This window comes from Candoia aspera, chromosome 1 (genome assembly GCF_035149785.1).
Source record: "Candoia aspera isolate rCanAsp1 chromosome 1, rCanAsp1.hap2, whole genome shotgun sequence".
Classification (NCBI taxonomy): domain Eukaryota; kingdom Metazoa; phylum Chordata; class Lepidosauria; order Squamata; family Boidae; genus Candoia; species Candoia aspera.
In genome coordinates, this window is record NC_086153.1 from 296,185,456 (window position 1) to 296,206,083 (window position 20,628).

Genomic DNA, 20,628 nt, shown 5'->3' on the forward strand with positions numbered 1-20,628 from the left:
TTACTGCAGATGCTGACTGCAGTCAGGAAATCAGAAGACGCTTAATCCTTGGGAGAAGAGCAATGACAAATCTCGATAAAATAGTTAAGAGCAGAGACATCACACTGACAACAAAGGTCCACATAGTTAAAGCAATGGTGTTCCCTATAGTAACATATGGCTGTGAGAGCTGGACCATAAGGAAGGCTGAGAGAAGGAAGATAGATACTTTGGAACTGTGGTGTTGGAGGAAACTTCTGAGAGTGCCTTGAACTGCAAGAAGATCCAACCAGTCCATCCTCCAGGAAATAAAGCCAGACTGCTCACTTGAGGGAATGATATTCAAGGCAAAACTGAAATACTTTGGCCACATCATGAGAAGACAGGACACCCTGGAGAAGATGCTGATGCTAGGGAGAGTGGAAGGCAAAAGGAAGAGGGGCCGACCAAGGGCAAGATGGATGGATGATATTCTAGAGCTGATGGACTCGTCCCTGAGGGAGCTGGGGGTGTTGATGACCGACAGGAAGCTCTGGCATGGACTAGTCTATGAAGTCACGAAGAGTCGGAAGCGACTGAATGAATAAACAACAAGCTTATTAGGACAGTGCCAACCACACCAAGGGTTGTTTCATACTTTTCTGAACCCACTGCTCCAAGTGTCATGGTTCCATGTCCTCTCAAAGGCTTGGTGTGGCCACTTCAAGGACCTCCATAGTGACAGAGCATGGATATGCCCTCACCAAATGTACTTCTGCTGAGATTGCAGCCAAAGTGGCATGTCTGTAGTATCAGTTCTGATTTTGCTGGGGCTTTTTTGGCTCTGCTTTAAGACAACATGGGGCCTTGATACTCTGAGCAGTGGGTTTGGAGGGGCTCCTTGAAGCATCCCTCCAAATGGTTGACATAACAATAAATATCTAACTAAAGTAGTTTTTCTCAATCTTGGCAACTTTAAGATGTGTAGACTTCAGCTCCCAGAATTCTGGGAGTTGAAGTCCACACATCTTAAAGTTGCCAAGGTTGAGAAACACCGAACTAGTGGTTTCTTTGGAATAAAACATCTCTTTCATGCCTTGTTCTTTTCCATATCTCATGCTTACTTTCTGAATCATCATTTTTTTAATAAATTAAATTCCCCATTGTGCTTCTCTGTCATTACTTTGTAAGGAAATCCTTTGTGTTCTTTATAAAACTTTTGATAGAAAGCAAAAACTGCCGGATAATTTAGCTATAAAATCTTACTGTAATCCAACCTTAAGAATCACGTATTAATCATGCATATAATATAAATCATATAAATCATGTATTTCATATAAACCATCTGGTTTTTATTTTGTCATGAATATTTCTGTCTCTTGCCAATTTTTGCCCCAAATGCATATTTCTTATAGCTAGGACAAAATCGTGGCAAAATAAAACTTTTTGTCCACTTTAGCAGGATCAAGAAGTCACAGCCCAAGCAGACAGCGTGGTGCATCTGCCAAAATGAATAAGGATGTAGAAGACAACAAGCGTTACAGTCATGATATTGCAGCAGAACTTCAGAAACTGGCAGAGAAGCAGGCAGCTAGACAGTACTCACCACCCAGTCACATCAGCCTTCTTACACATCAGGTATCTAAAAAACCATGTTTTCCACTTTGACTAGAAATAGTGTTTGATGCTAGTATCATTTCTCAAGAGAGCAGAAAAACTGTGATTAAGGCCAATTTGACTAGTAAAAGTTAATTAATCTTAATGGATCTTCTTGAACAGTGTTTGATCATAGGGACTGCTTTTCTGCATGACCTGGCTTCAGCTATTGGGTGGCTTGGAAAAATTAATAAATAATGTGTTGGTCCATCAAATATCTCATGTAAGGAGTTCTCAATAAGCTGTAGAACTTCTTTTCTCCATACTTTCTGCAGTGCCAAAATACCTAAGTGTAGCTTTCTGTAAATTTGTTTAAGATAAGAAAGTATGCATTCATCTTCTTCATCAGAAGATGGAGAAGGAAAAGATGGCACTGCTGTACTGGGGGTTAAATAAGCCTTGGTTTTAGATTTTCTCCCTTTTGAAGGCTTCTAGAAATAAGCTATTTCTCAGTTACATAAATTAAAAAATAGTTTCCTATTTATCAATCTAATGAAGGAGGTGCATAGCTCTGTGGGTGAAAACAAGATACTGTAAAGGGCAACAGGAGCTGTATGAGTTGCAATTGACTATGCAGATATCTCGATTGACTTTCCCTGAGAGGTATTGGGGTAACATATTGCCAGAATGATACGTCTTTTTAAATTAAATATCACTTATCACTAGAGAATATTGAAATATTGCTTAACTAAAACTAATATTTCCATGTAATGAAATGCAGTGTTGTTAAATCAAAGATTGAAACCAAGAATAATAAAACAAATTCTGATAAAATATCCAAATTATGATCTTGATATTATGAGAGCAAGTAATAACATTCTGGGTCTTTTATTTCTGCATAAAAGGAAGATAGAAGAAAGAATATTTCATGTATGTAAAATTCTGAAATGAGAGTGGATGAACTTCTACCATGACTTAGGACAATAAACCAAATAGTTGTTTTAGGAAGCTAATATTGTCATGGATCACATTCTTGATCTGGTGGGGTAAGCATGAAAAAACCTTGCTAGTTACAGGTAGTTACATCACACTAACTTACAGGTATATGTGTTTTTTAATAAGTAGTTTTTCCCAGTTGTTTGGGAAGAAAAAAGAACTTACTGTTTTAAATGTATATAAGCAGCAGCTGAAATAGAAGAAGTGGTGTGAATAAATAGCAGTAGTGGTATTTCTTGCTTATAGTCCTGTTTCAAAAAAGAAATAGTAAACTAACTCTTTGCATTTATGCTAACTGTTGTGATTGTTGGACAGAGCAAGCACCTTTGCATATGGGTATGTGATCAAGTTTCTTAGTAGTCATAGCTAAAATAGTATGTGGTTAAACTGTTTTCATGACTAACATCCTAGCTCATGTAATGAGATAGTAAACACAGGTTTGTTACTGCTGTTATTATATCATCTATAAATTTCTTTAACAGTAAGGGTTTTTTGTAATGGTAGAAGTTAACTTTAATACTAATGTTTACATTACAAACAGAAATAAATGCCACTGATGTGATTCCCCTAGTAATTGGAGATGGCTGTGGAACATGAATTATCCACAAAAATGTGCAGCTATGCATAGAAAAAAGTTATTATTCCCAAATCTTAGTCAGAAAAGTAAATATCCAAGGTGAGGCCTTGTATTTCCTGTTTAATTTTCTGTGTGTATGTGAGAGAGAGAGAAACACACATACATTTTGATCCCTTCTTTTTATACATATAGTATATTTCCCTCTTGCCTTTGTCTTCTTCTCTTTCTCACTTTTCCTGAAGGTCACATTGAAAATGATGTTCAATCATTTTCAGATATAGCCCTGACTTAGAAATTATGCCAGTCTTTTTGGTTTTCAGTGGGTCAAAATGTTTTGGTTATTTGGAGAATGGCAGATGTAATAAAAGGCTGCAGCCACAATCCAGTAATATCCTCCTTCCCAGAAAAACTGTTTGGGTCCACTTTTTTCCAATGTACAGTACATATTAATGCTAAGACACTATGGTTATAGTGGTCATAGAATAAATGGAGGGCAGCCCTGATGAAGTTACTGCTAGCTAGTGTATATATGCTGGAGCTTTATAAAGGGAAATCTCTACTGCATCCCTCTTTAATTTTATGCCTCCTTCCCACTGCCCATCATCATGAGTGAGAAACATTAAACAGGAACAGACAGTTCATCAGCATTGATACTAACCCCACCTCTTCTCCTCTAACTTATAGGAGACCCATAAAGCAATTTTAATAATGATCCCACTAAGTCATGGGGAGTTGTATTATTATTTAATATTGTGACAGTTCAAAATGTACTGTCTACACTCTCAAAATGCTCATGGTTTCAGAGCAGATGCATTGTTTCTATTAATGTCAAACTCTGACTGGTTCTTGGCTTGTACAATGAACTTTTGTCCATGCCCATTAAAAAGGGCCTTTTTCCCCTTAGCATTTTCATACTTACGTGGCCTTATTTAAGTTACGAAAGGACAACTCAGGGAACCTTCCAGAATTGCTAAAAGCAATTCCAGCCATTAGAAATAAAGTCAGATTAAGGTTGGGTTGACAATCTACAGTGATTATCACAATTTTTAAACTGTTCTGTCAAATCACATTCAGTCTGCACCAAATTGGATTGCTGGTAAGTTAACTACCAACTTCATGTGTACCAAATATCCAGTGCTGGAATAAATAGTTTAGGTTTATTAATGATAAATAAAAATCATGACAGAATGTTAAAATGATCCTTATATAATGAGGATCTCTCTGTGCCCTCATAAAAAAGCAATGTTTATGACTACAGTCTTTATAACCACTCAACTTTGTCCACAAAATGAGATTTCAAGTTCTTGAACACATATATCCTTCTCTTTTCCCAGGGAAGTCTTGAAAGCATGAAGATATAGAACATCAGAAGCACTGATAAAACAATAAAAGGTTTAATAACCATGTGCAAGCACTTAGCTGACTTTGTCTGGGCTCAGAAACTAAGCAGAATTGGATGGGAGACCACCAAGGAATTCCAGGGCTATGGGCTAAAACGGGAAGTTGAAAAAACATCTTGGAAGATGACAGTGGCAAACCATTTCCATACTGTTGCTTGGAATTTTTTTCTGTACATAGTATACTGTGAGGTGGTATCGGTTCTGTGTGAGGTCTTTATTGGTGCCTGCTGAGTGCTTTTGGCAGAATAGAAGCAGTAGTCTATTGCAAACATTTCTTAGGCTGCAGTGCTTTGTAGCTATTGATGGTAAATAAAAGAATGTGTTGAATTGCCCTGCTTGATAAAAAGAAGAGGAAACTTAGTAGGAGCACTGCATTTCTCTGTGAACAAATGTGTGAATTCAGGGGTTGATTTTCACTAGCAACAGCTTCAGCTCTTCCAACTACAGAGTTTGATCTTAAGGATAACATCAGACCACCCAGGCGAGGGCTGGAACAAGATATATCTGTCTCTTCTGTTAAGTCAGCCAATGTTCAAAGCTTGCAGCAACTTTCCTGCAAATGTAATGATATATCATTGTAAGAATGGGGGTAGGGCATATTCTTTCATATTTTCATTTGGAAAGGTGGTCCTTAGCAAGAACTTGGCATTCCTCGTAAAACTTTGTGGAGAATGTGGAGTACAAATATCCAGTGTGGGTTTTTTTCTTTTTCTTTTTTTTTTACAACACCATCACTCTGCTTGGCACCAGTCATCTCAAAAACTAGTCAGTACCTGCTTCACAAGGAGGATAAAGTTCTCTGTGATTGCTAGTTATGATGGTGATGTATTGCCTCCAGTGTAAGAGACGGTAAATCTTTTTATACCAATTACTAGGAAACATGAACATGTTCTGCTTTTAAAGATATCTCAAATTGTTTTTGTTTTCTACAGTGCTATGGTAGGAAAATATGGAGAGGAGAATAAATTCCCAGGCTGTGTTATCTGGCATCTGAATTTTCTCTTCCCTTCCCTTCTCTTTCTCTTTCCATGGCAGTCTTTTCATGAAAAAAACATATATAATTAGCTGTGCTTAAAAACCATAGAGTTTTATCACATCATCTGTAAGATACTCAATGTTAGGAAGCTTTTTTCCAGTCACTTTTTAGCCCTTTCCCTCCTGCATCTTTCATTCACCTGCAAGCTGAAACAGGAACTGTGTTTTAATGATTCCTAACCACCCACCCTTCTTTTTTCGCCCATCTTTTGCTTAGCCTTTCTCTCTCTGTCACTTTTTCTTCAGTAGATATAATGTGAGATTCATTTGAAAGTCAGAGTGCACCAATACTTAGAAGAAAACTATACAAAAGGAAAAAAGAGTGTCTGAAACAGCACCATTCCTGATGCTCCGAAGTCTTTTATGTAGCTGGAATTAGCCTTGTGATTTCAAGAAGCTGCTCGTTGAACCAAGCTGAGCTTCAAGGAACTATTTTGTGGGAAGGATTTTCTGATCATCAAACGTTTGGCACATCTTTGCCTTACTGAAATAACTCCCAGTGGAGTTTTAAACCTAAGAGTACTTAATTCCAAGTCTCATTTCTTCCAGTAATGGAAAGGCAAGTAATCTACTACAAGACTCTTAAAAAAAAAAAAGATGCATGTGCTGGAGACACTACAAACAAATCTACGAATTTGTCAGGTTTCCCAGGAATGTCTGTGGCAGGTTTTGTCTGGAATGTTTTCTGAAGACTGGAACTCTTATGCTCTTTATGTGCATATCCTGTAGGCTGGTAACCTCAGCAAGCAGGGTAGGAATGTCATGGGCCTTGAGCCAAATCAGCTTTGGTATACATGGAGACTTCACACCTCTCAAGCCCTTTAATCTGTGTTCTTTTTCCTCTTGTCTCATACCTGTAAACACAAGTGTATAGATGAACATTAACTTGCCTGAGGGCAATTTGTGCTGTGGGGTGTGACTGAAATAGACCTGAGTTAACTGCAGAGCAAGGCTCCCTTGCTTCCTAGAGGTATCCTGTTTATAACTAGATAACTTTGAACAGTAAGGCAAGGGGTACTATCAGTGTGGGTTTTACTCTTCTCTCCTCCCTCCCTATAACTAGGGAGACACACACACACACACACACACAATTCCAGGGAACAGAAATGAGGGCATTTAATCTTGACCCATTTTTGAAGTAGGAAGATTATTTTGAGAGGTGAGAAGCACTGGTTCAAAATGCTCTTTGATGGTGAGATGGGATAAAATAAATGGTAATTAATAGTCTGGTTTTCTTATTCTGGTGGTACAATGCTCTACAAGCAGCTGCAGCTACTCTAAGAAGTGCTGCAATGATTATATATACTTAAACACCAATCTAGCTATGTTTAGAAAAGCAGTTTGTGTGAGTGAGCTCAGTCAGTCATGATTACTGAAAAGTGAGATAACATACTCAGTGCAACATGTAGTGTTAATAGATAACAATATGTGGGAAGACTTACGAGACTTGAAACCAGTGAGTAGCCATGATGTGCTAAAAGGCAGAACAAAAAGTAATAAAAGGAGCATACAGGTAATCCTCAGTTAACAACTGCTTGTTTAGTGACCGTTCGAAGTTAAGACCGTGCTGAATGAGTAGTACTTACGACTGGTCCTCAAAGTTCCAGCCATCTTAGCACCCCCATGATCATACTCCATAGTGCACGCCCATCCACAGCACCCTCGTACTCCATAGTGCACACCCATCAACAGCACCCTCCCACCAACAATCTGTAGTGCCCATCCAGCCATGCTCACCCAGCACAGCAGCAGCCACCAGTGCACCCTTCTGTCCCCAGCAGCAGCCACCCCCCACCTGGCTGTGCTTGTGCCCCGCTGCATCAGCCACTTACCTGCCCACGGGCCTGCTTGCAAGCCACCCAGTACTTGTGACTTCCTGCCTGCTTCCCTATTGATTTTGCTTGTTGGAAGCTGGTAGGAAGTCATGAGGAGGTCCTTGTTTAAAAACCTGCAATCCTCTCTTAATGATGGCAATAGGACTGCTGGGATTTCCATCGCTAAGCGATGCGGTGACATGATGTTGCACTTTACAACCACATTGCTTAGTGATGGAAACTCCAGTCCCAATTACTGTTGTTAAGCAAGGACTACCTGTATGTTCTTGGTCTCCCTTGTTTGAGAACACTTTTTTGAAAACATTTTGAAAGTCACCTTGATATCATAAACACTTAAAATGTGGTTACACTGTACCATTATTAAAACTGATCTTAGTGTTCTTATTAGATGCAAGTCTTTGTGTTTCAGTTCTTGACTGACATGATGATGACTTTAGTATTTGTGAAAAGAGTAAATTACTGAGCAACAAAATCCAGTATGGATTCATAAAAGGTAAAGGTAAAGGTTTCCCCTGCACAGTTGTGTCTGACTCTAGAGGGCGGTACTCATCTCTGTTTCTTAGCCGAAGAGCCAGTGCTGTCCAAAGACGCTTCCGTGGTCATGTGGCCGGCTTGACTGGCATGGAAACGCTGTTACCATCCCACCAAAGCGGTACCTATTTATCTACTCGCATTTGCATGCTTTCAAATTGCTAGGTTGGCAAGAGCTGGGGCAAGTGCGGGAGCTTACTCCGTCATGCGGCGCTTGAGTCTCAAACCGCCGAACTTACAACCTTCCAATTGACAAGCCTGGTGTCTTAACCACTGAGCCATCGTGCCACCTTGGATTGATACCCTAAAAAAAATACTGTCCAAGATAATAAAATGAAAACAAAAGTCATAAATGCTATAAGATTGTTGAAAATGGTTTAGCTGCAGGTGTAGATGATGTAACTGGAAAAATGTTAAATAAGAATATTTTTTTTGCTAATGGAATGGCTTTATGACTTATTTATTTTCTTTGTGCGTGTGTGTGTGAGAGGGAAAAGACTGCATCAGTGCCTGATGATGGAAAGAATGGTGATCGTGTGACTGAGGGATGCTGCGAAGGTCATAAATTGTTGTAAGTTATTTTTTTCAGCACTTTTGTAACTAGGAACAGTCACTGAACAAGTGGTCGGTAAGTGAGGACTACCTGTACTTAGCTCAGAGGGTTGTTGTTAGTGATATAGTGAAGGGAGGTAAGTGATTCTTTTTGAACTCCTGGAGGAAAGGTGGCATAGAGATCTAACAGATAGACACAAATAAATATATGGGCCTATAAATCCTATTTTTTCCTGTACAAAAGAGTTGGTTTTTGCCTTGCTTTTCTACTCGTCCGTTACATTTAAACTAAGGTTAGGCTATATTAAATATCTTGATATACTCATGATACGCCTTAAGGTACATCAAATGGTGGGGATGGATAGTCATTGTCAGCAATCCAAAGCAGAGCTCTGCTGTACAGATGTGAATTATTTTACTGGTTCCCCAAGGAATCTACTGAGCTGGCGGGTTAATTATAGCAGCAGAAACAGATCAAGGAATGGAGGAATAACTATCAAACTGAAGGAACATTATGGGCAGGTTTAAATAAGCCGATATGCTCTGATGCCTGCTAACTTTTGATTCCAGTGCCTGTATTTAAGTTTGCTGTAATTTAAACACCTGTCTACATGGAATGTGTGAAACGTCCTTGCTCACCACATGCTCAACTGTTTACACACCTGTTTCGGTGGCAAAGACAGCTTTAAAACAAACAGAATTTTAACAACGGAAAGTAATTTAGAAAGAGAAGGCTGAATTAAGCTCTCTTCATGCAGGTTTTTCTTATTGGAAATAGAGGCTTTTGTGACCATATCCCAAGACTGTGTGCATGCTCAAATGAGTAGTGCAGGAAAAAAACCCCCTGATTTTTCATTCAGAAGTATTGCCAAATGAGCACATTTTATGTCTTGAATAATACTATTGTCATGTTTTCAAGAAGCTTAGCATTTTTTGACAAGTGGTAAAAGTAAGGAGCTGTGTAAGGCACTGAAATCCCATGTTCTTATTCCTTGGTTTGGACTAAAATAAATACATAATTGTATTTAATATAATACTAATATAAATAATAATAAAATGCAATTTTTTTCAGTATTGACTGATTCTGCCACAATAGTGTCACCAAGTGGTATTTTGCTCTGAATTCTGGCATAAAGGGAGAGGAATGACCATTTTTGAATCCCCAGCATCTCTTCACACATGGTTTAGGGGGTCCTTTAATCCTCTAGAACAGGTTTTTGGGAAAGGAAGGGGAACTACCCAAGGAAGGGAGAACTAATGATTGCATCTTCTTCCTATTCTGATGAGATAAATGTTCTACTGCTACACTGAAACCTCTGTCATTGTCCTGCTTTCATAGCCATATTTTAAATTAACTCCGTTCTTGAAGAATTTTTAAAATGCTGTAGAATTTTAAAAAAAATTAATTTACCTCAGCATGCTTCTTGGTAGTGTTTTCAACTCAAGCATTTGTTATTTGGTCCTGGTGCTATTGCTGTTTTTGAGGTTCCACAATGGTTGGAGGTTTGAATAAAACAGTTGTGGATCCTAAGCCAATAATATATTTTTTATAGAGAGGGGAAGGAAGCTGGTGAAGGTGACATTAGAGAGCCAGTCTGGTCTAGTGGTTAAAGTGCTGGGCTGGAAACCCGGAGTCTGTAAGTTCTAGTCCTGCCTTAGGCATGAAAGCCGACTGGGTGACCTTGGGCCAGTTGCCCTCTCTCAGCCCAACGCACCTCACAAGGTGGTTGTTCTGGGGAAAATAGGAGGAGGAAAGATTATTAGGTATGTTTGCCGCCCTGAGTTATTTATAAAAATAATAAAGGCAGGATAGATAGATAGATAGATAGATAGATAGATAGATAGATAGATAGATAGATAGGATGTTGTGTGATCTTTGGAATAACAAGCTTGAGTCTCCTGTGCTGATAAAGCAGTGGAAGGTTGCCTTAATAACATGAAATGATATATATATATATTTTTATGAAGTTAATACAAAAAAAAATTACGTGTATTGAACACCTGTTTAAAAAGAGTTGGTTGCAGTTGCCTTGCTGTTAAAGATGCAATTCAGGAATTGAAATGTTAACTCATATGGTCTACATTTTGGACTGAAATCAACAGGATGGTTAATGTATTGGGTATGTCTCTTCATAAATAGAATTATGAAGATATCAAGAACTGTGGATTTTGGGGTATGAGGACTGGCTAAAAGAATTATTATACAACACTGGAAGAAGAAAACTAAACCTGATCAGCAGCCACAGATAGTTGATATGTGTGATGGAATGTAAGGATGACTTTGGAGAACAGAGGGAAGAGATGCTGCCTGGGGAACGATCAGATAAAAGGAAAGGAAGTCCATGAGAGGGCAACATCTAAAGAAGAAACTTAGGAAAGACCCACCCCAATCACTCAAGTGATAAATAGGGAGGGTTGGAGATTTTTACTTTCAGACTTGCAAGATTCTGTTAAAGTAGCCTTACAATAAAGTAGAATTAGTTCATCTAGTTGTGTTTCCTGTCTGGTTTACCTGGAGGGCTGATGATATGTATCAACTTCTGAATTTGGTGGTGGTGGAAACAGGGAGGTTGCCTGAGGGGCAAGAAAAGACTTTGGAATAATATTGTCAAAAATGAGTTCTGATTATACATAATATTTTCCAGATTATTATGATTATTAATTTTGATAGTACAATAGACCATGTATGTGTGTACATGTATTTTTTTCTGTTAAATAATGAAAATGCTGAAAATAGTTCTGCTTACTGAATTGAATCACATCAAAGATTTCTGAGGAGGGAGAACTTTCTAAAAGTGCACTCATGTTGGATCTCTACTGTAGTGGGTATCTTTCAAATATACTGAGCGTTCTTGTTACCAAATCTCACGATAGGCTATTTAACTTCCCCATAGTAGGGAAGTAGTGCTCCTTTATATGGGGCAAAGCATTGCAAAGCTGAGTTAAAAGAAGTAATTAGCTCTTAAAGTGTTAGTGTTTATGACTGTTACCATTTTTTAATGTTTTATTTTAAATATTATTACAGCTATCCTAAGTTTAGGGACAGGGTAGATTTGGATAAAAATCTCAGGAAACATAGTTTTGCTCTTATGTGATTGAAGGAAAGGGATAAACTACCCCACCCTCCTAAAAACCACCACCCCAAACACCAATGCTGCTATATATATAAAATCTAAGTTTTATCATTATAGATTTATCCTGTCCTTCCTCAAAGGGTATGTACATATCTTTACAATTCCCCTCCACCCAAAAGAAACCTTCAAATGTTATGATTAGCTGAAGGTCACGCAGTAAGCTTTCTGAATGATTGAGGATCTGGACCTGAGGTTTCGTGTTGTAAGTCTACCACCTATGCTCTTTAATGGCTATGTTCACTTCTCATCTTACTGAGTCATGATGCATGCCAGCTCACATATGCTGCCTCAGAGAGTTGATGTTGCTAATGATGCATCTGTTACTGCTTAGCCAGATTTGGTGTCACTTGTAGATACAGGACTCTGCCTTTTTGTGAGTCCACAAGACTCCAGAAAATAACACCTTAGTTTGTCAGTGGCTTTATTTGCTGGCTTTTTCTGAGATGATAAAGTCATAGTCTTATATTCACACATTACACTCTGATTGCTAACTTCCATATGGCTTATTAGCCACACTTGTTTGTAGGTGGAGTCAGTGGGAATTAGTTTCTATTACTAAACCAGTTTTATAGTATGCTGTGTAAACTGGCTCTGTTTCTTTAAATGTGTAGCATCTATAAATAATGTCTTCGCTGAAAACTCATGACAAAACATACTTTTGTTGCTTTGTTGAATCTTTTAAATCATTTGTCATTTTCTTTTTCTTCTATTCAGCTAACAAATTTAAATATGATAAATGGAGCTGTTAATAAAGTAAATGCAACTGCTTCTAGTTATCGATCATCGCTCAACCCAGGAGGTTCATTTTGGGCTTTTCAAACACACAGCAGCACTACTGATACCAGACCTGCATCTTTAACACTCAGGTAAGAGAAACAGAATTAGACTGAAAATGCTAATGTGATATTTGGATGTTTTAGAGACATATTGACATGTCATATTAGCATTTTGCTCATATAATGTTATGTGAGAAAGTGATTATTTGCTGACTGCTAAGTTCTTGAAGAAGCTAGCAGGATAACTAGTAAAACGTTAGCACATATACATCAGCTCATATGGCACTATCAGGAAATAATTTCACCAATAAATAGGAGCCATGAAAACCTGCACTTTATAAGACCATGGCTGAATTAGATTAATTTATATATGCTGTTGTTGTTAGTTGCTGTCGAGTCATAACAGTCTTTAATTCTGTAGTGAATATGAAAATTATCTTTTTTGGGGGGGCTGCTATTATGTAGATAAGGAAAAAAAGTAAAAGTTGGTATTGATGTATTTTCCTCAAGATGTAAAATTGAGACACTCAATGAAACAAATAATAGAACAAGATTCTTGCCTTTTGTTATTGTCCTCAGTAGGCTATCTTGCTCAAAGGGCAGCCAATAGGACTAGGCATTCCTGTCTGAAGTTGATTTATCTGTCTACAAATGACATGTTTTTCTTGTAGTTTTGTGAACCTAAGCAGTTAAGTTATGCAAACACTTCCTCTCCATCCATATGGAATACTGTAGGGGAAACTAATCATGTAAGAGAGCTAACTGGTGAGTGGTAGATAGTGATTTTAAACTTACCTAGCAACAAACTGCAGTCAATTTCCAAAGTTCCTTCTTATGTCTGTCTTCCTATCCTCCTCAACAAATAGAAATTTTTAAACATAGTCATGTAAGGAAGAGATTTCAGAAAAACCTTGATCCCAATGCCTTTAAGGATTTAAAGGCTGAAATCAGTATCTTGATTTAGACCCTGAAATGTATTTGCAGCCCATTCAGCAGACAAAGAGGTATAATATTATCTGTCTAATACTATATTGCCACCTAGCAGTATTACTCCAGATGTATTAAAGTTCTAAATTGTCTTTGAGGCCAGTGCCAGGTAAGAGAACATTAAAGTAATCAATCTTGGGTATAGCCAGAGTAAGTATAGTTCCTTCAAGTAAAGTTAAAGTTGCTCAACCAGACAGAGTTGGTAAATACTTTTGTGGCCAGTAATGTCACTTGAATACAGACACAGTAACAGGAGTGCCTCCAAACTGATTTTCTGTTTCTTCAGAGGATATAGCCATCCCAAAGTCACTTGGATTCAGTTCAATTTGCTAATCCTTATTCATATAAGATAATGTTTTGGCTATTCTGACAACATGTCCTAGGGAAGCCTTTCCCATCTATCTACAGAACCCTTTTAACTAGGGATGTTAGGGAGTCGATCTGAGGCCTTCTTGCATGTCAGACACTGCCATTAAATTACAGCTTTTATCCTAACGTTTGCCATAGCTTCTTCCAGGATGATTTTCAACTTTCCAATTTAGCTTAAAGCCCTGATATTTACTGACATCCTTTCAAACAAGTTGTAACCAGGCTCTACCCTACTTAGCTTCTGAGCCCAGACAAGGTCAGCCAGAAAGATCTGGTCAAGAGATTCAGGTAGTCCTCGTTTAGCAGCTGCCTCATCTAGCAACGGTTCGCAGTTATGACAGTGAGGAAAAATCACTTTATTACCAGTCCTCACACTTATGACCTTCACAGGGCTGTAAAGCAAAAAAAAAAACTGAAGTAAGTTCATAAGCACAATGGTGGTTTCACTTAGCGACCGCTTTGCTTAACAGCTGAGTTGCTGGTCCCAATTTTGGTTGCTAAATGAAGACTACCTGTATTCATACCTTGTATATGAAACACTGAAGCTAGAAGATAAGTGATTAGCAAGATTAGCTAAATGAAAGATCAGTTGCTTGCTGATATGACTAGCAACTCTAGTTATGGCTGAGTAGTTTTAATATTTAATTCAACTTGCTGTTGACATATTTATTTCAGATCACCCATAGATCTAGAATTCTATTCCATTCCACTTATCACATATTTAGGCTGTCAATAAGTATTAGGATCCATTCTTTCCCCTTTAAACTCCATTGTAAAACTGCAATGCATTGACCACTATTGTATATTGGTCTATTGTCTATTAACTGTCTTTATTTTTATCTGAATAACTTCAAATCAATCTTTTCTTCCCCCTACATTACTGTATTAAAAGTCTAATCTAGTATACAACTGAATTCTGGCTATCAAGTCTTTGGTGCAGTATCACCTTCTTGCTTTTACTTACGAAGAAAAAAAACTACATCCTCTTGTAAATTCAAGTCATTTTGTCTGAATGCAATCATAACCTCTCTGCTGAAATTGCAGAAAGTAAGTTCAGTGCCTGTGCTTTTTGCCAGCATGAAAAGAACCTGAACATGGCAACACGGAAGGCAAACATAAGTACGTTTAACTGCTATGATGATACAAAAATCACAATTCCCAGAACTTTGAAATCACCTTATTCTATCCTGTCTCCTATTACAGGTAGTCCTTGTTTAGTGATCACTAGGGTGAGGATTTCTATGACCTAAAAATGTTAGAAATATGCAAGCATTTATGACCTTAAAACTGTTTAAATATGACCAATTAAACCAAAAATATGACTTCACAATTTTTCTGAAATTAGCACCCAATTTTTAAAAATCTGTGCTTACACACACACACACACACACACACACACACAAAATAAAAGGTTTATTCTTCTTCACTTCCAGTGCAGAAGTGCTAGTATTGAAGGAATCAAATGAACATTTTGAGAGTAAAATGGTCATCCCTGGATTAGTTTTCATTAACAGCAGAATTGCATTGGATGACCACGTGCATCTTGAGGTTATCAAACTCAGAACTCCTCCTGTTGTCCACCAGTATGTTCTTGTATCTGGAGAAACTCGGTTCGACATCACAAGAGGTTATAGGAACAAATTTGAAAAAAGCAAACTCATCTGGAGAAAATTCTGGCTTGAAGTCTTCAAATTTTGCTTCGAGTCCAGAATATTGCTTATTTTGCAAAGTGTTGAATAACCCAGGTTAGACTGCAGTACTCTTTGCAGTTTATCACTATTTTTTTCAGCCACTTTCCCCTTTGCTTGCTTTAAATCACTCTCAGTTTGTTTTACAGTGTTCAGTGCATCACTAAGTTCCATTCCTTCAGTTTCAAGGTGGGTGATTGATCTTGATAATCCACTGAAGTTAGATCCTATATTTGCTAAGTTTCCAGCCAAGGTTTCAGAAAAGGAATTTTGCACAATCATGATGGAGGAAGATTCACAACAGTCAAATTCTTTAACTATCCACTGCAAGGAAGCATAATTTGTGAAATAATACATAGCCGCATCCAGCCAAGTCCCCCAACGTGTCACGACAGGTTGGGGAGGGAGAGCCAAAGTAGGAGCAATTGTTTTGAACTTTTGTACTCGAAGCAGAGCTTTAATGAACATTTTTTTCCCATTCGAAATTATCTACATCAGAATAGTTGCTTCGAATCTCTTCAGCCACTCTGTGTAAACCATGTGCAAGGCATGTGATATGGATAAAGAAGTGTAAGTCCCTTGGCTGCTTTAGTCAAGTATGGAGCAGCATCTGTTACAAAGAGAAGGGTATTTCCCCTTTTTACACCATCTGGCCAGAGTAGTTTCATCTAATCATCAAAGAGCATAGCAGTAGTGGAATTGTTTACTTTTTGTAGAGTTTCACATGTTAGAAGAAATACTTCACCAGGCTTGTCACATTTCAGAGTGCCAATAATAACTGTGTTTTTATTGTAAACCACCCAGAGTCCCTCCTTTGTGGGGGAGATGGGCCGTGATAAAATTAATTAAATAAATAAATAAGGTCGCCGAGCTGACCTTGTTGACTTGCTGTTAGCACTTTTTAGGGAAGCGCTGCCTTGCAGAGAAAAGCAAACTCAAGAAGAGATTGTTTAGGCAACTTTTCTGCTCTGCAGAGCGGGGGGTGAGGAAAAAAAATGGGTTAGGCACAGGTTAATGCATACTAACTGACTTTAGTGGCACACACATGGCTGAGAGAAAGACCTGCAAAGGTCATAAATGTGGGTATTGGTCTCAAAGTTACTTTTTCATCACCATTGTAACTGAACAGTTGCTGTCTGAGGCAGTTGTTAAATGAGGACTACCTGTAAGTTCTAAAGTAATTTTGATTAGACATCCTCTCCCCCTCTCTTTGGACAATTATGTGTACTTGCGTTGCACTGTATGTCTCTCTGAATTTAGAGTATGCAGCCTTCTTTTGTTATTTCATCCCTCATCGGGTTGCTGCTGAACTGTTGTAATTGTTCATCTTTCTCTCAGTGCTTGCATTGCTCCTACATATTCCGTTCTCTGGCCATATAGGCTTTATATGGTAGAAATTGTCACTGCTACATTTGTTGATTCACTGGAAGAATCCTACTGTGAGAGAAGCAGGGGTGTGTTTTTGGTAACTTCCAGTTCTGATCTCTTCTGGAATTCAAACACAACACAAAGAAATGGCTACAACCCTAAACATTAATAATAGGGAATATATCTTTATGTAGCTAGTTAAAATTGGTTGACGTAAATGTTCCCTTTCATTTGATTATGTCATGATTTGGTTTGTCTTAATGTTTTGCAAACTGCCCTGATGTTGAAAAATGATAATTGACAGATAAATAGATCTAATTCTCCCAGGCCTTGGGTTAGGGTGGTTGTGGCCCCTGCTGGATTGAGTATGGGTGTGGTTAGCCTCATCTGCCATCAGTTTTATTTATTTATTTATTTATTTATTTATTTATTTATTTATATTTATTTCTTTTTCATAATTATTGTATTCTGTTTTTATTCTGTTGGTTTTATTGTACACTGCCCGGAGTTGGTTTGGAGTCAGGCAGTGCCTACATTGAATAAATTAAAAAATAAATTAATTGGATTGCTACTTTTGGTCTGTGGTAGAACTGAGTTTGTCAGTGTTGCAGTCACTGCCAAATCATAATTTCTCTGGGTTTGCAAGGAAGGTAAAGATTTTCAAGACTTTGTCAAGCCACTTTCTGTTCCAAATGAATGAGATATGAAAACCTAAGACACCCAAATCTGCAGAAATAGCTTTACTGATCACTTGCTCCAAAATTCAAGAAAAGAAATGAGAGGAAAGGAGAGTTTATAATTCCTTCGGACCTTTTCTAACATTGGCTGTTAAATTGTTTGCTTCAGATTATTAAAATGTGTCCCACTCTATCTAATGGTTCAGCTATTGTTATGGAATATTTTATAAATATTTTGATTGCTTATAATTTGCTTTTTAAGACCCTGTCATCACTGAAGCTCTTAGGGCAGGTGGAGTTGGTGTGAAGGGCTGCAGAAAAGAGGAAAGGAGGCAGCTATTTGCAGAAAGTCACATTACAAAATGGAATGTGGCACCTAGAGTTTGCTCTGCCAACATCTGAATTAAGTCAGAACTTACTAAAAATTACTGCTTTTTTAAATGATGAAGCTTTTGTACACAAGTGTCTTGAATATATCTGTAGGTATATAAATAATCTGCCCTAGGTTCCCATTGCCACTGTGTGTGACACTGATACTGTAAGAAACTATGAAGCCTAATAATATGTGTTCGTGGAGACTAGTTCATACTATTAATATTCCGTACATCCATTCATTGCCCTGCAGTGTAAAAATGTTTTGAATAAGAGCCAAACTTTATGCTATGCCAGGGAATGTCTGGCTGATCACTCAGGGTTACTATATTAAAAAAATCATAGTCAGTAGTCAAATGAAGGTATTGCTAATTTGGTTGTGGAGACGATGCTTTAATCCTTTTCACCAAAGCAGTTTACCTACTCTAAATACCTTCTTCCACTTCCAAATTTTTTTCTCCATATATGCATGATTTTCTTCATAGAGCAAATATCAGCTAATATGGGGTGGGGGTGGGTGGGTGTTGGGTGTATCAGGAAGACAGCTATGGGCAAAACAATAAATGGTTTTACCTCTTAATTGCTTGCTGGACCCAATCAGTATCAATCCTTACTTTCCCTTCCTTGCAAATGTATTTATGTAGATCTTTTGAAGGGCAAAAGTCAGAGATACAGAATACAGTCAGAGATTTTGTAATGTATATGAAAAATGGAGTTGAGTTAGCCATTAAATCTTTAGCAGAGTTAAAGTTCTGAAATTTATTCATAAGTCTTGATTAGACCAAACTAAACTATATAATAACTGCTGTACAGAAAATGTGAGAAAGGTAAGAGCTTAGTGCTCATTGTTCTGGTGTCCAAAATGGTTCTCTTTCAGAGGTGAATAGTAAAATGGCTGGTCAGAAGCTTTGGCTGTTTATTCAAGTGATTTGGAAAGGAGTGCCTCAGACAGTTTGGCTGGAATTTGTAGTTTTATGTTTTCCAGCCCAACCCTTCCTTCTGAGTTGAACTGTCAGGGCATCGTTCAAATGCCTGGCTTTTTCCTGTATGTGTGCATGCATAGGTGCATATATATATCTCACAATCTATTCTAAACCTTCCGGTGTATTTCTTGCACAAGGCCAGGAACTGACAACTTACTGATAAATAAAAGCTTCATTGCCATATTAGAATAAAGTTGTCATCGTGCTATTAAAGATGATATTTCTAGAGCAAAGATTTTCTGAAGCCACAACTAACTAGCTGAATTTCCTAAATGTGCATATGAGACTCCTGTGAGAATGTGAGTATACTGAAACAAGTGTTTTCTTCCATAGTAAAGGTACAGTGAGGCTGCTAAAAAGTATGTTGAGATTCCAGTCAAAGGAAGTTATGCTCCAAATGAAATGAATGAAATAAACTTATCTTCCATGGTAATGAACTGTCCATGAGATCCTCCCCCCCAACATTTTAAGACAGGAATCGCATTCTGTTTATTTCAGTGTTATAAACAGAATTCTACTTTGTTCTCATGCATTTCCAAAGAGACACCAAATGCATTTCAAAACTATAGACTCTTGCTATAATTTATACTTTGAATTGAATTTTGATATTTGAAACACATTTGGCCAAGTTGTTAATATATATGATTGAATATGATGAAAGGAACATTTTAACCTGTAGCTTGTAGACTTGGATTATATTGGTGGTGTAAATATTTCTTCTTCAGATTATAGGTAGACATCCACAGTTTTCTGAGCTATTCAGAGTTCCAGCATAAACCGAAAACTTCTTTGAGAGGATTGGAGGAAAGAAGAAAAATCAGTGATAATTTAAGTGTTCCTATTTATATATGATGATAACTTGATCCAGAGTCTTATTTCAGGTAGAAGAGAATATGAGAAGCCAATACATTTCATGCTATTTAAAGAGCACTGAATTAGGAAAGAAAAAAAACCCTGGTTATTTGAAAATGCCTGTGTTTTTGATTAATTTTGCAAAATTGCAATTCTGTTGTTTTCCACAGGGGAAAGAAGAAGAGAGGCATATAAGCTGTAGCCATACAAAGAGCCTGCAGTATCACAGCTTAGGAAGCACTGTGGTCTCTGTCCTGTCCTGGCTCTGCATTTGTAAGGGGAATAGGAAGCTACAGGCTAGAACTGTGTCCTGACCTCTTGGCAACATGGCAGCCAAGATACTTGGCTGAATATCTGTTACTTCTTCTATATGGACAATGAGCAAATCCATTCTAAAAAAAGAATTTTGTTAAACACTACCTATTAAAGCATTGCAGACCCTGAAAACTCTAGGAAAAGGCAGCTAATTTTTGAAGCTATCTACTTATAGCATGCCCCTACTTGCAACTTTGTCCTTTGTACACAGACTCTTCTGCTATGTTATTCAATATTATGTTAATGCAAGCAGCATAAAAATCATGCCTGTTGTAGAGAGAGTTAAGCTGCTCTGTAGTAAACTATAGGCTGTGGTTCTTCCATTCATTATCCTCAGTTATAAATGAAGGTATTACTTTAGTCAAATAAACAAAGAACTTTGGATAAAATGACCATGGATGTTTGCCAAAAGAACTGTAATAAAATATGCTCACTCTACAGTTTAGTGAATATATTTCTCTGTATTGCTTTCAAAGACATATCGTTCATCTTTTCACAGTAAGACCATTGTTTCTGGACCATGTGGTCACCAGGACTTAGAAAAGTTTAAAGGTTTCATATTAGAATTTATTATCTTCAGTATCTTCCTTTAAAACAAAAGCTACTAGATCTTATTACAGTTATCTG

At 37.6% G+C, this 20,628-nt stretch overlaps 1 protein-coding gene across 4 annotated transcripts in view; it reads left to right on the plus strand.

Moving 5' to 3' along the window:
- TTLL5 (tubulin tyrosine ligase like 5) overlaps positions 1-20,628 on the plus strand; it is a 157,605-nt gene that overhangs the window by 87,123 nt on the left and 49,854 nt on the right. For 2 of the 4 annotated variants that reach the window (XM_063290128.1, XM_063290130.1), the window contains 2 exons: positions 1,418-1,596; positions 12,329-12,480. In XM_063290128.1, the coding sequence (XP_063146198.1) occupies positions 1,418-1,596; positions 12,329-12,480 (331 nt within the window). Of the gene's footprint in view, positions 1-1,417; positions 1,597-12,328; positions 12,481-19,856; positions 20,236-20,628 lie in introns of those variants that run through there. The other 2 variants (XM_063290131.1, XM_063290129.1) reach the window with 2 other exon arrangements.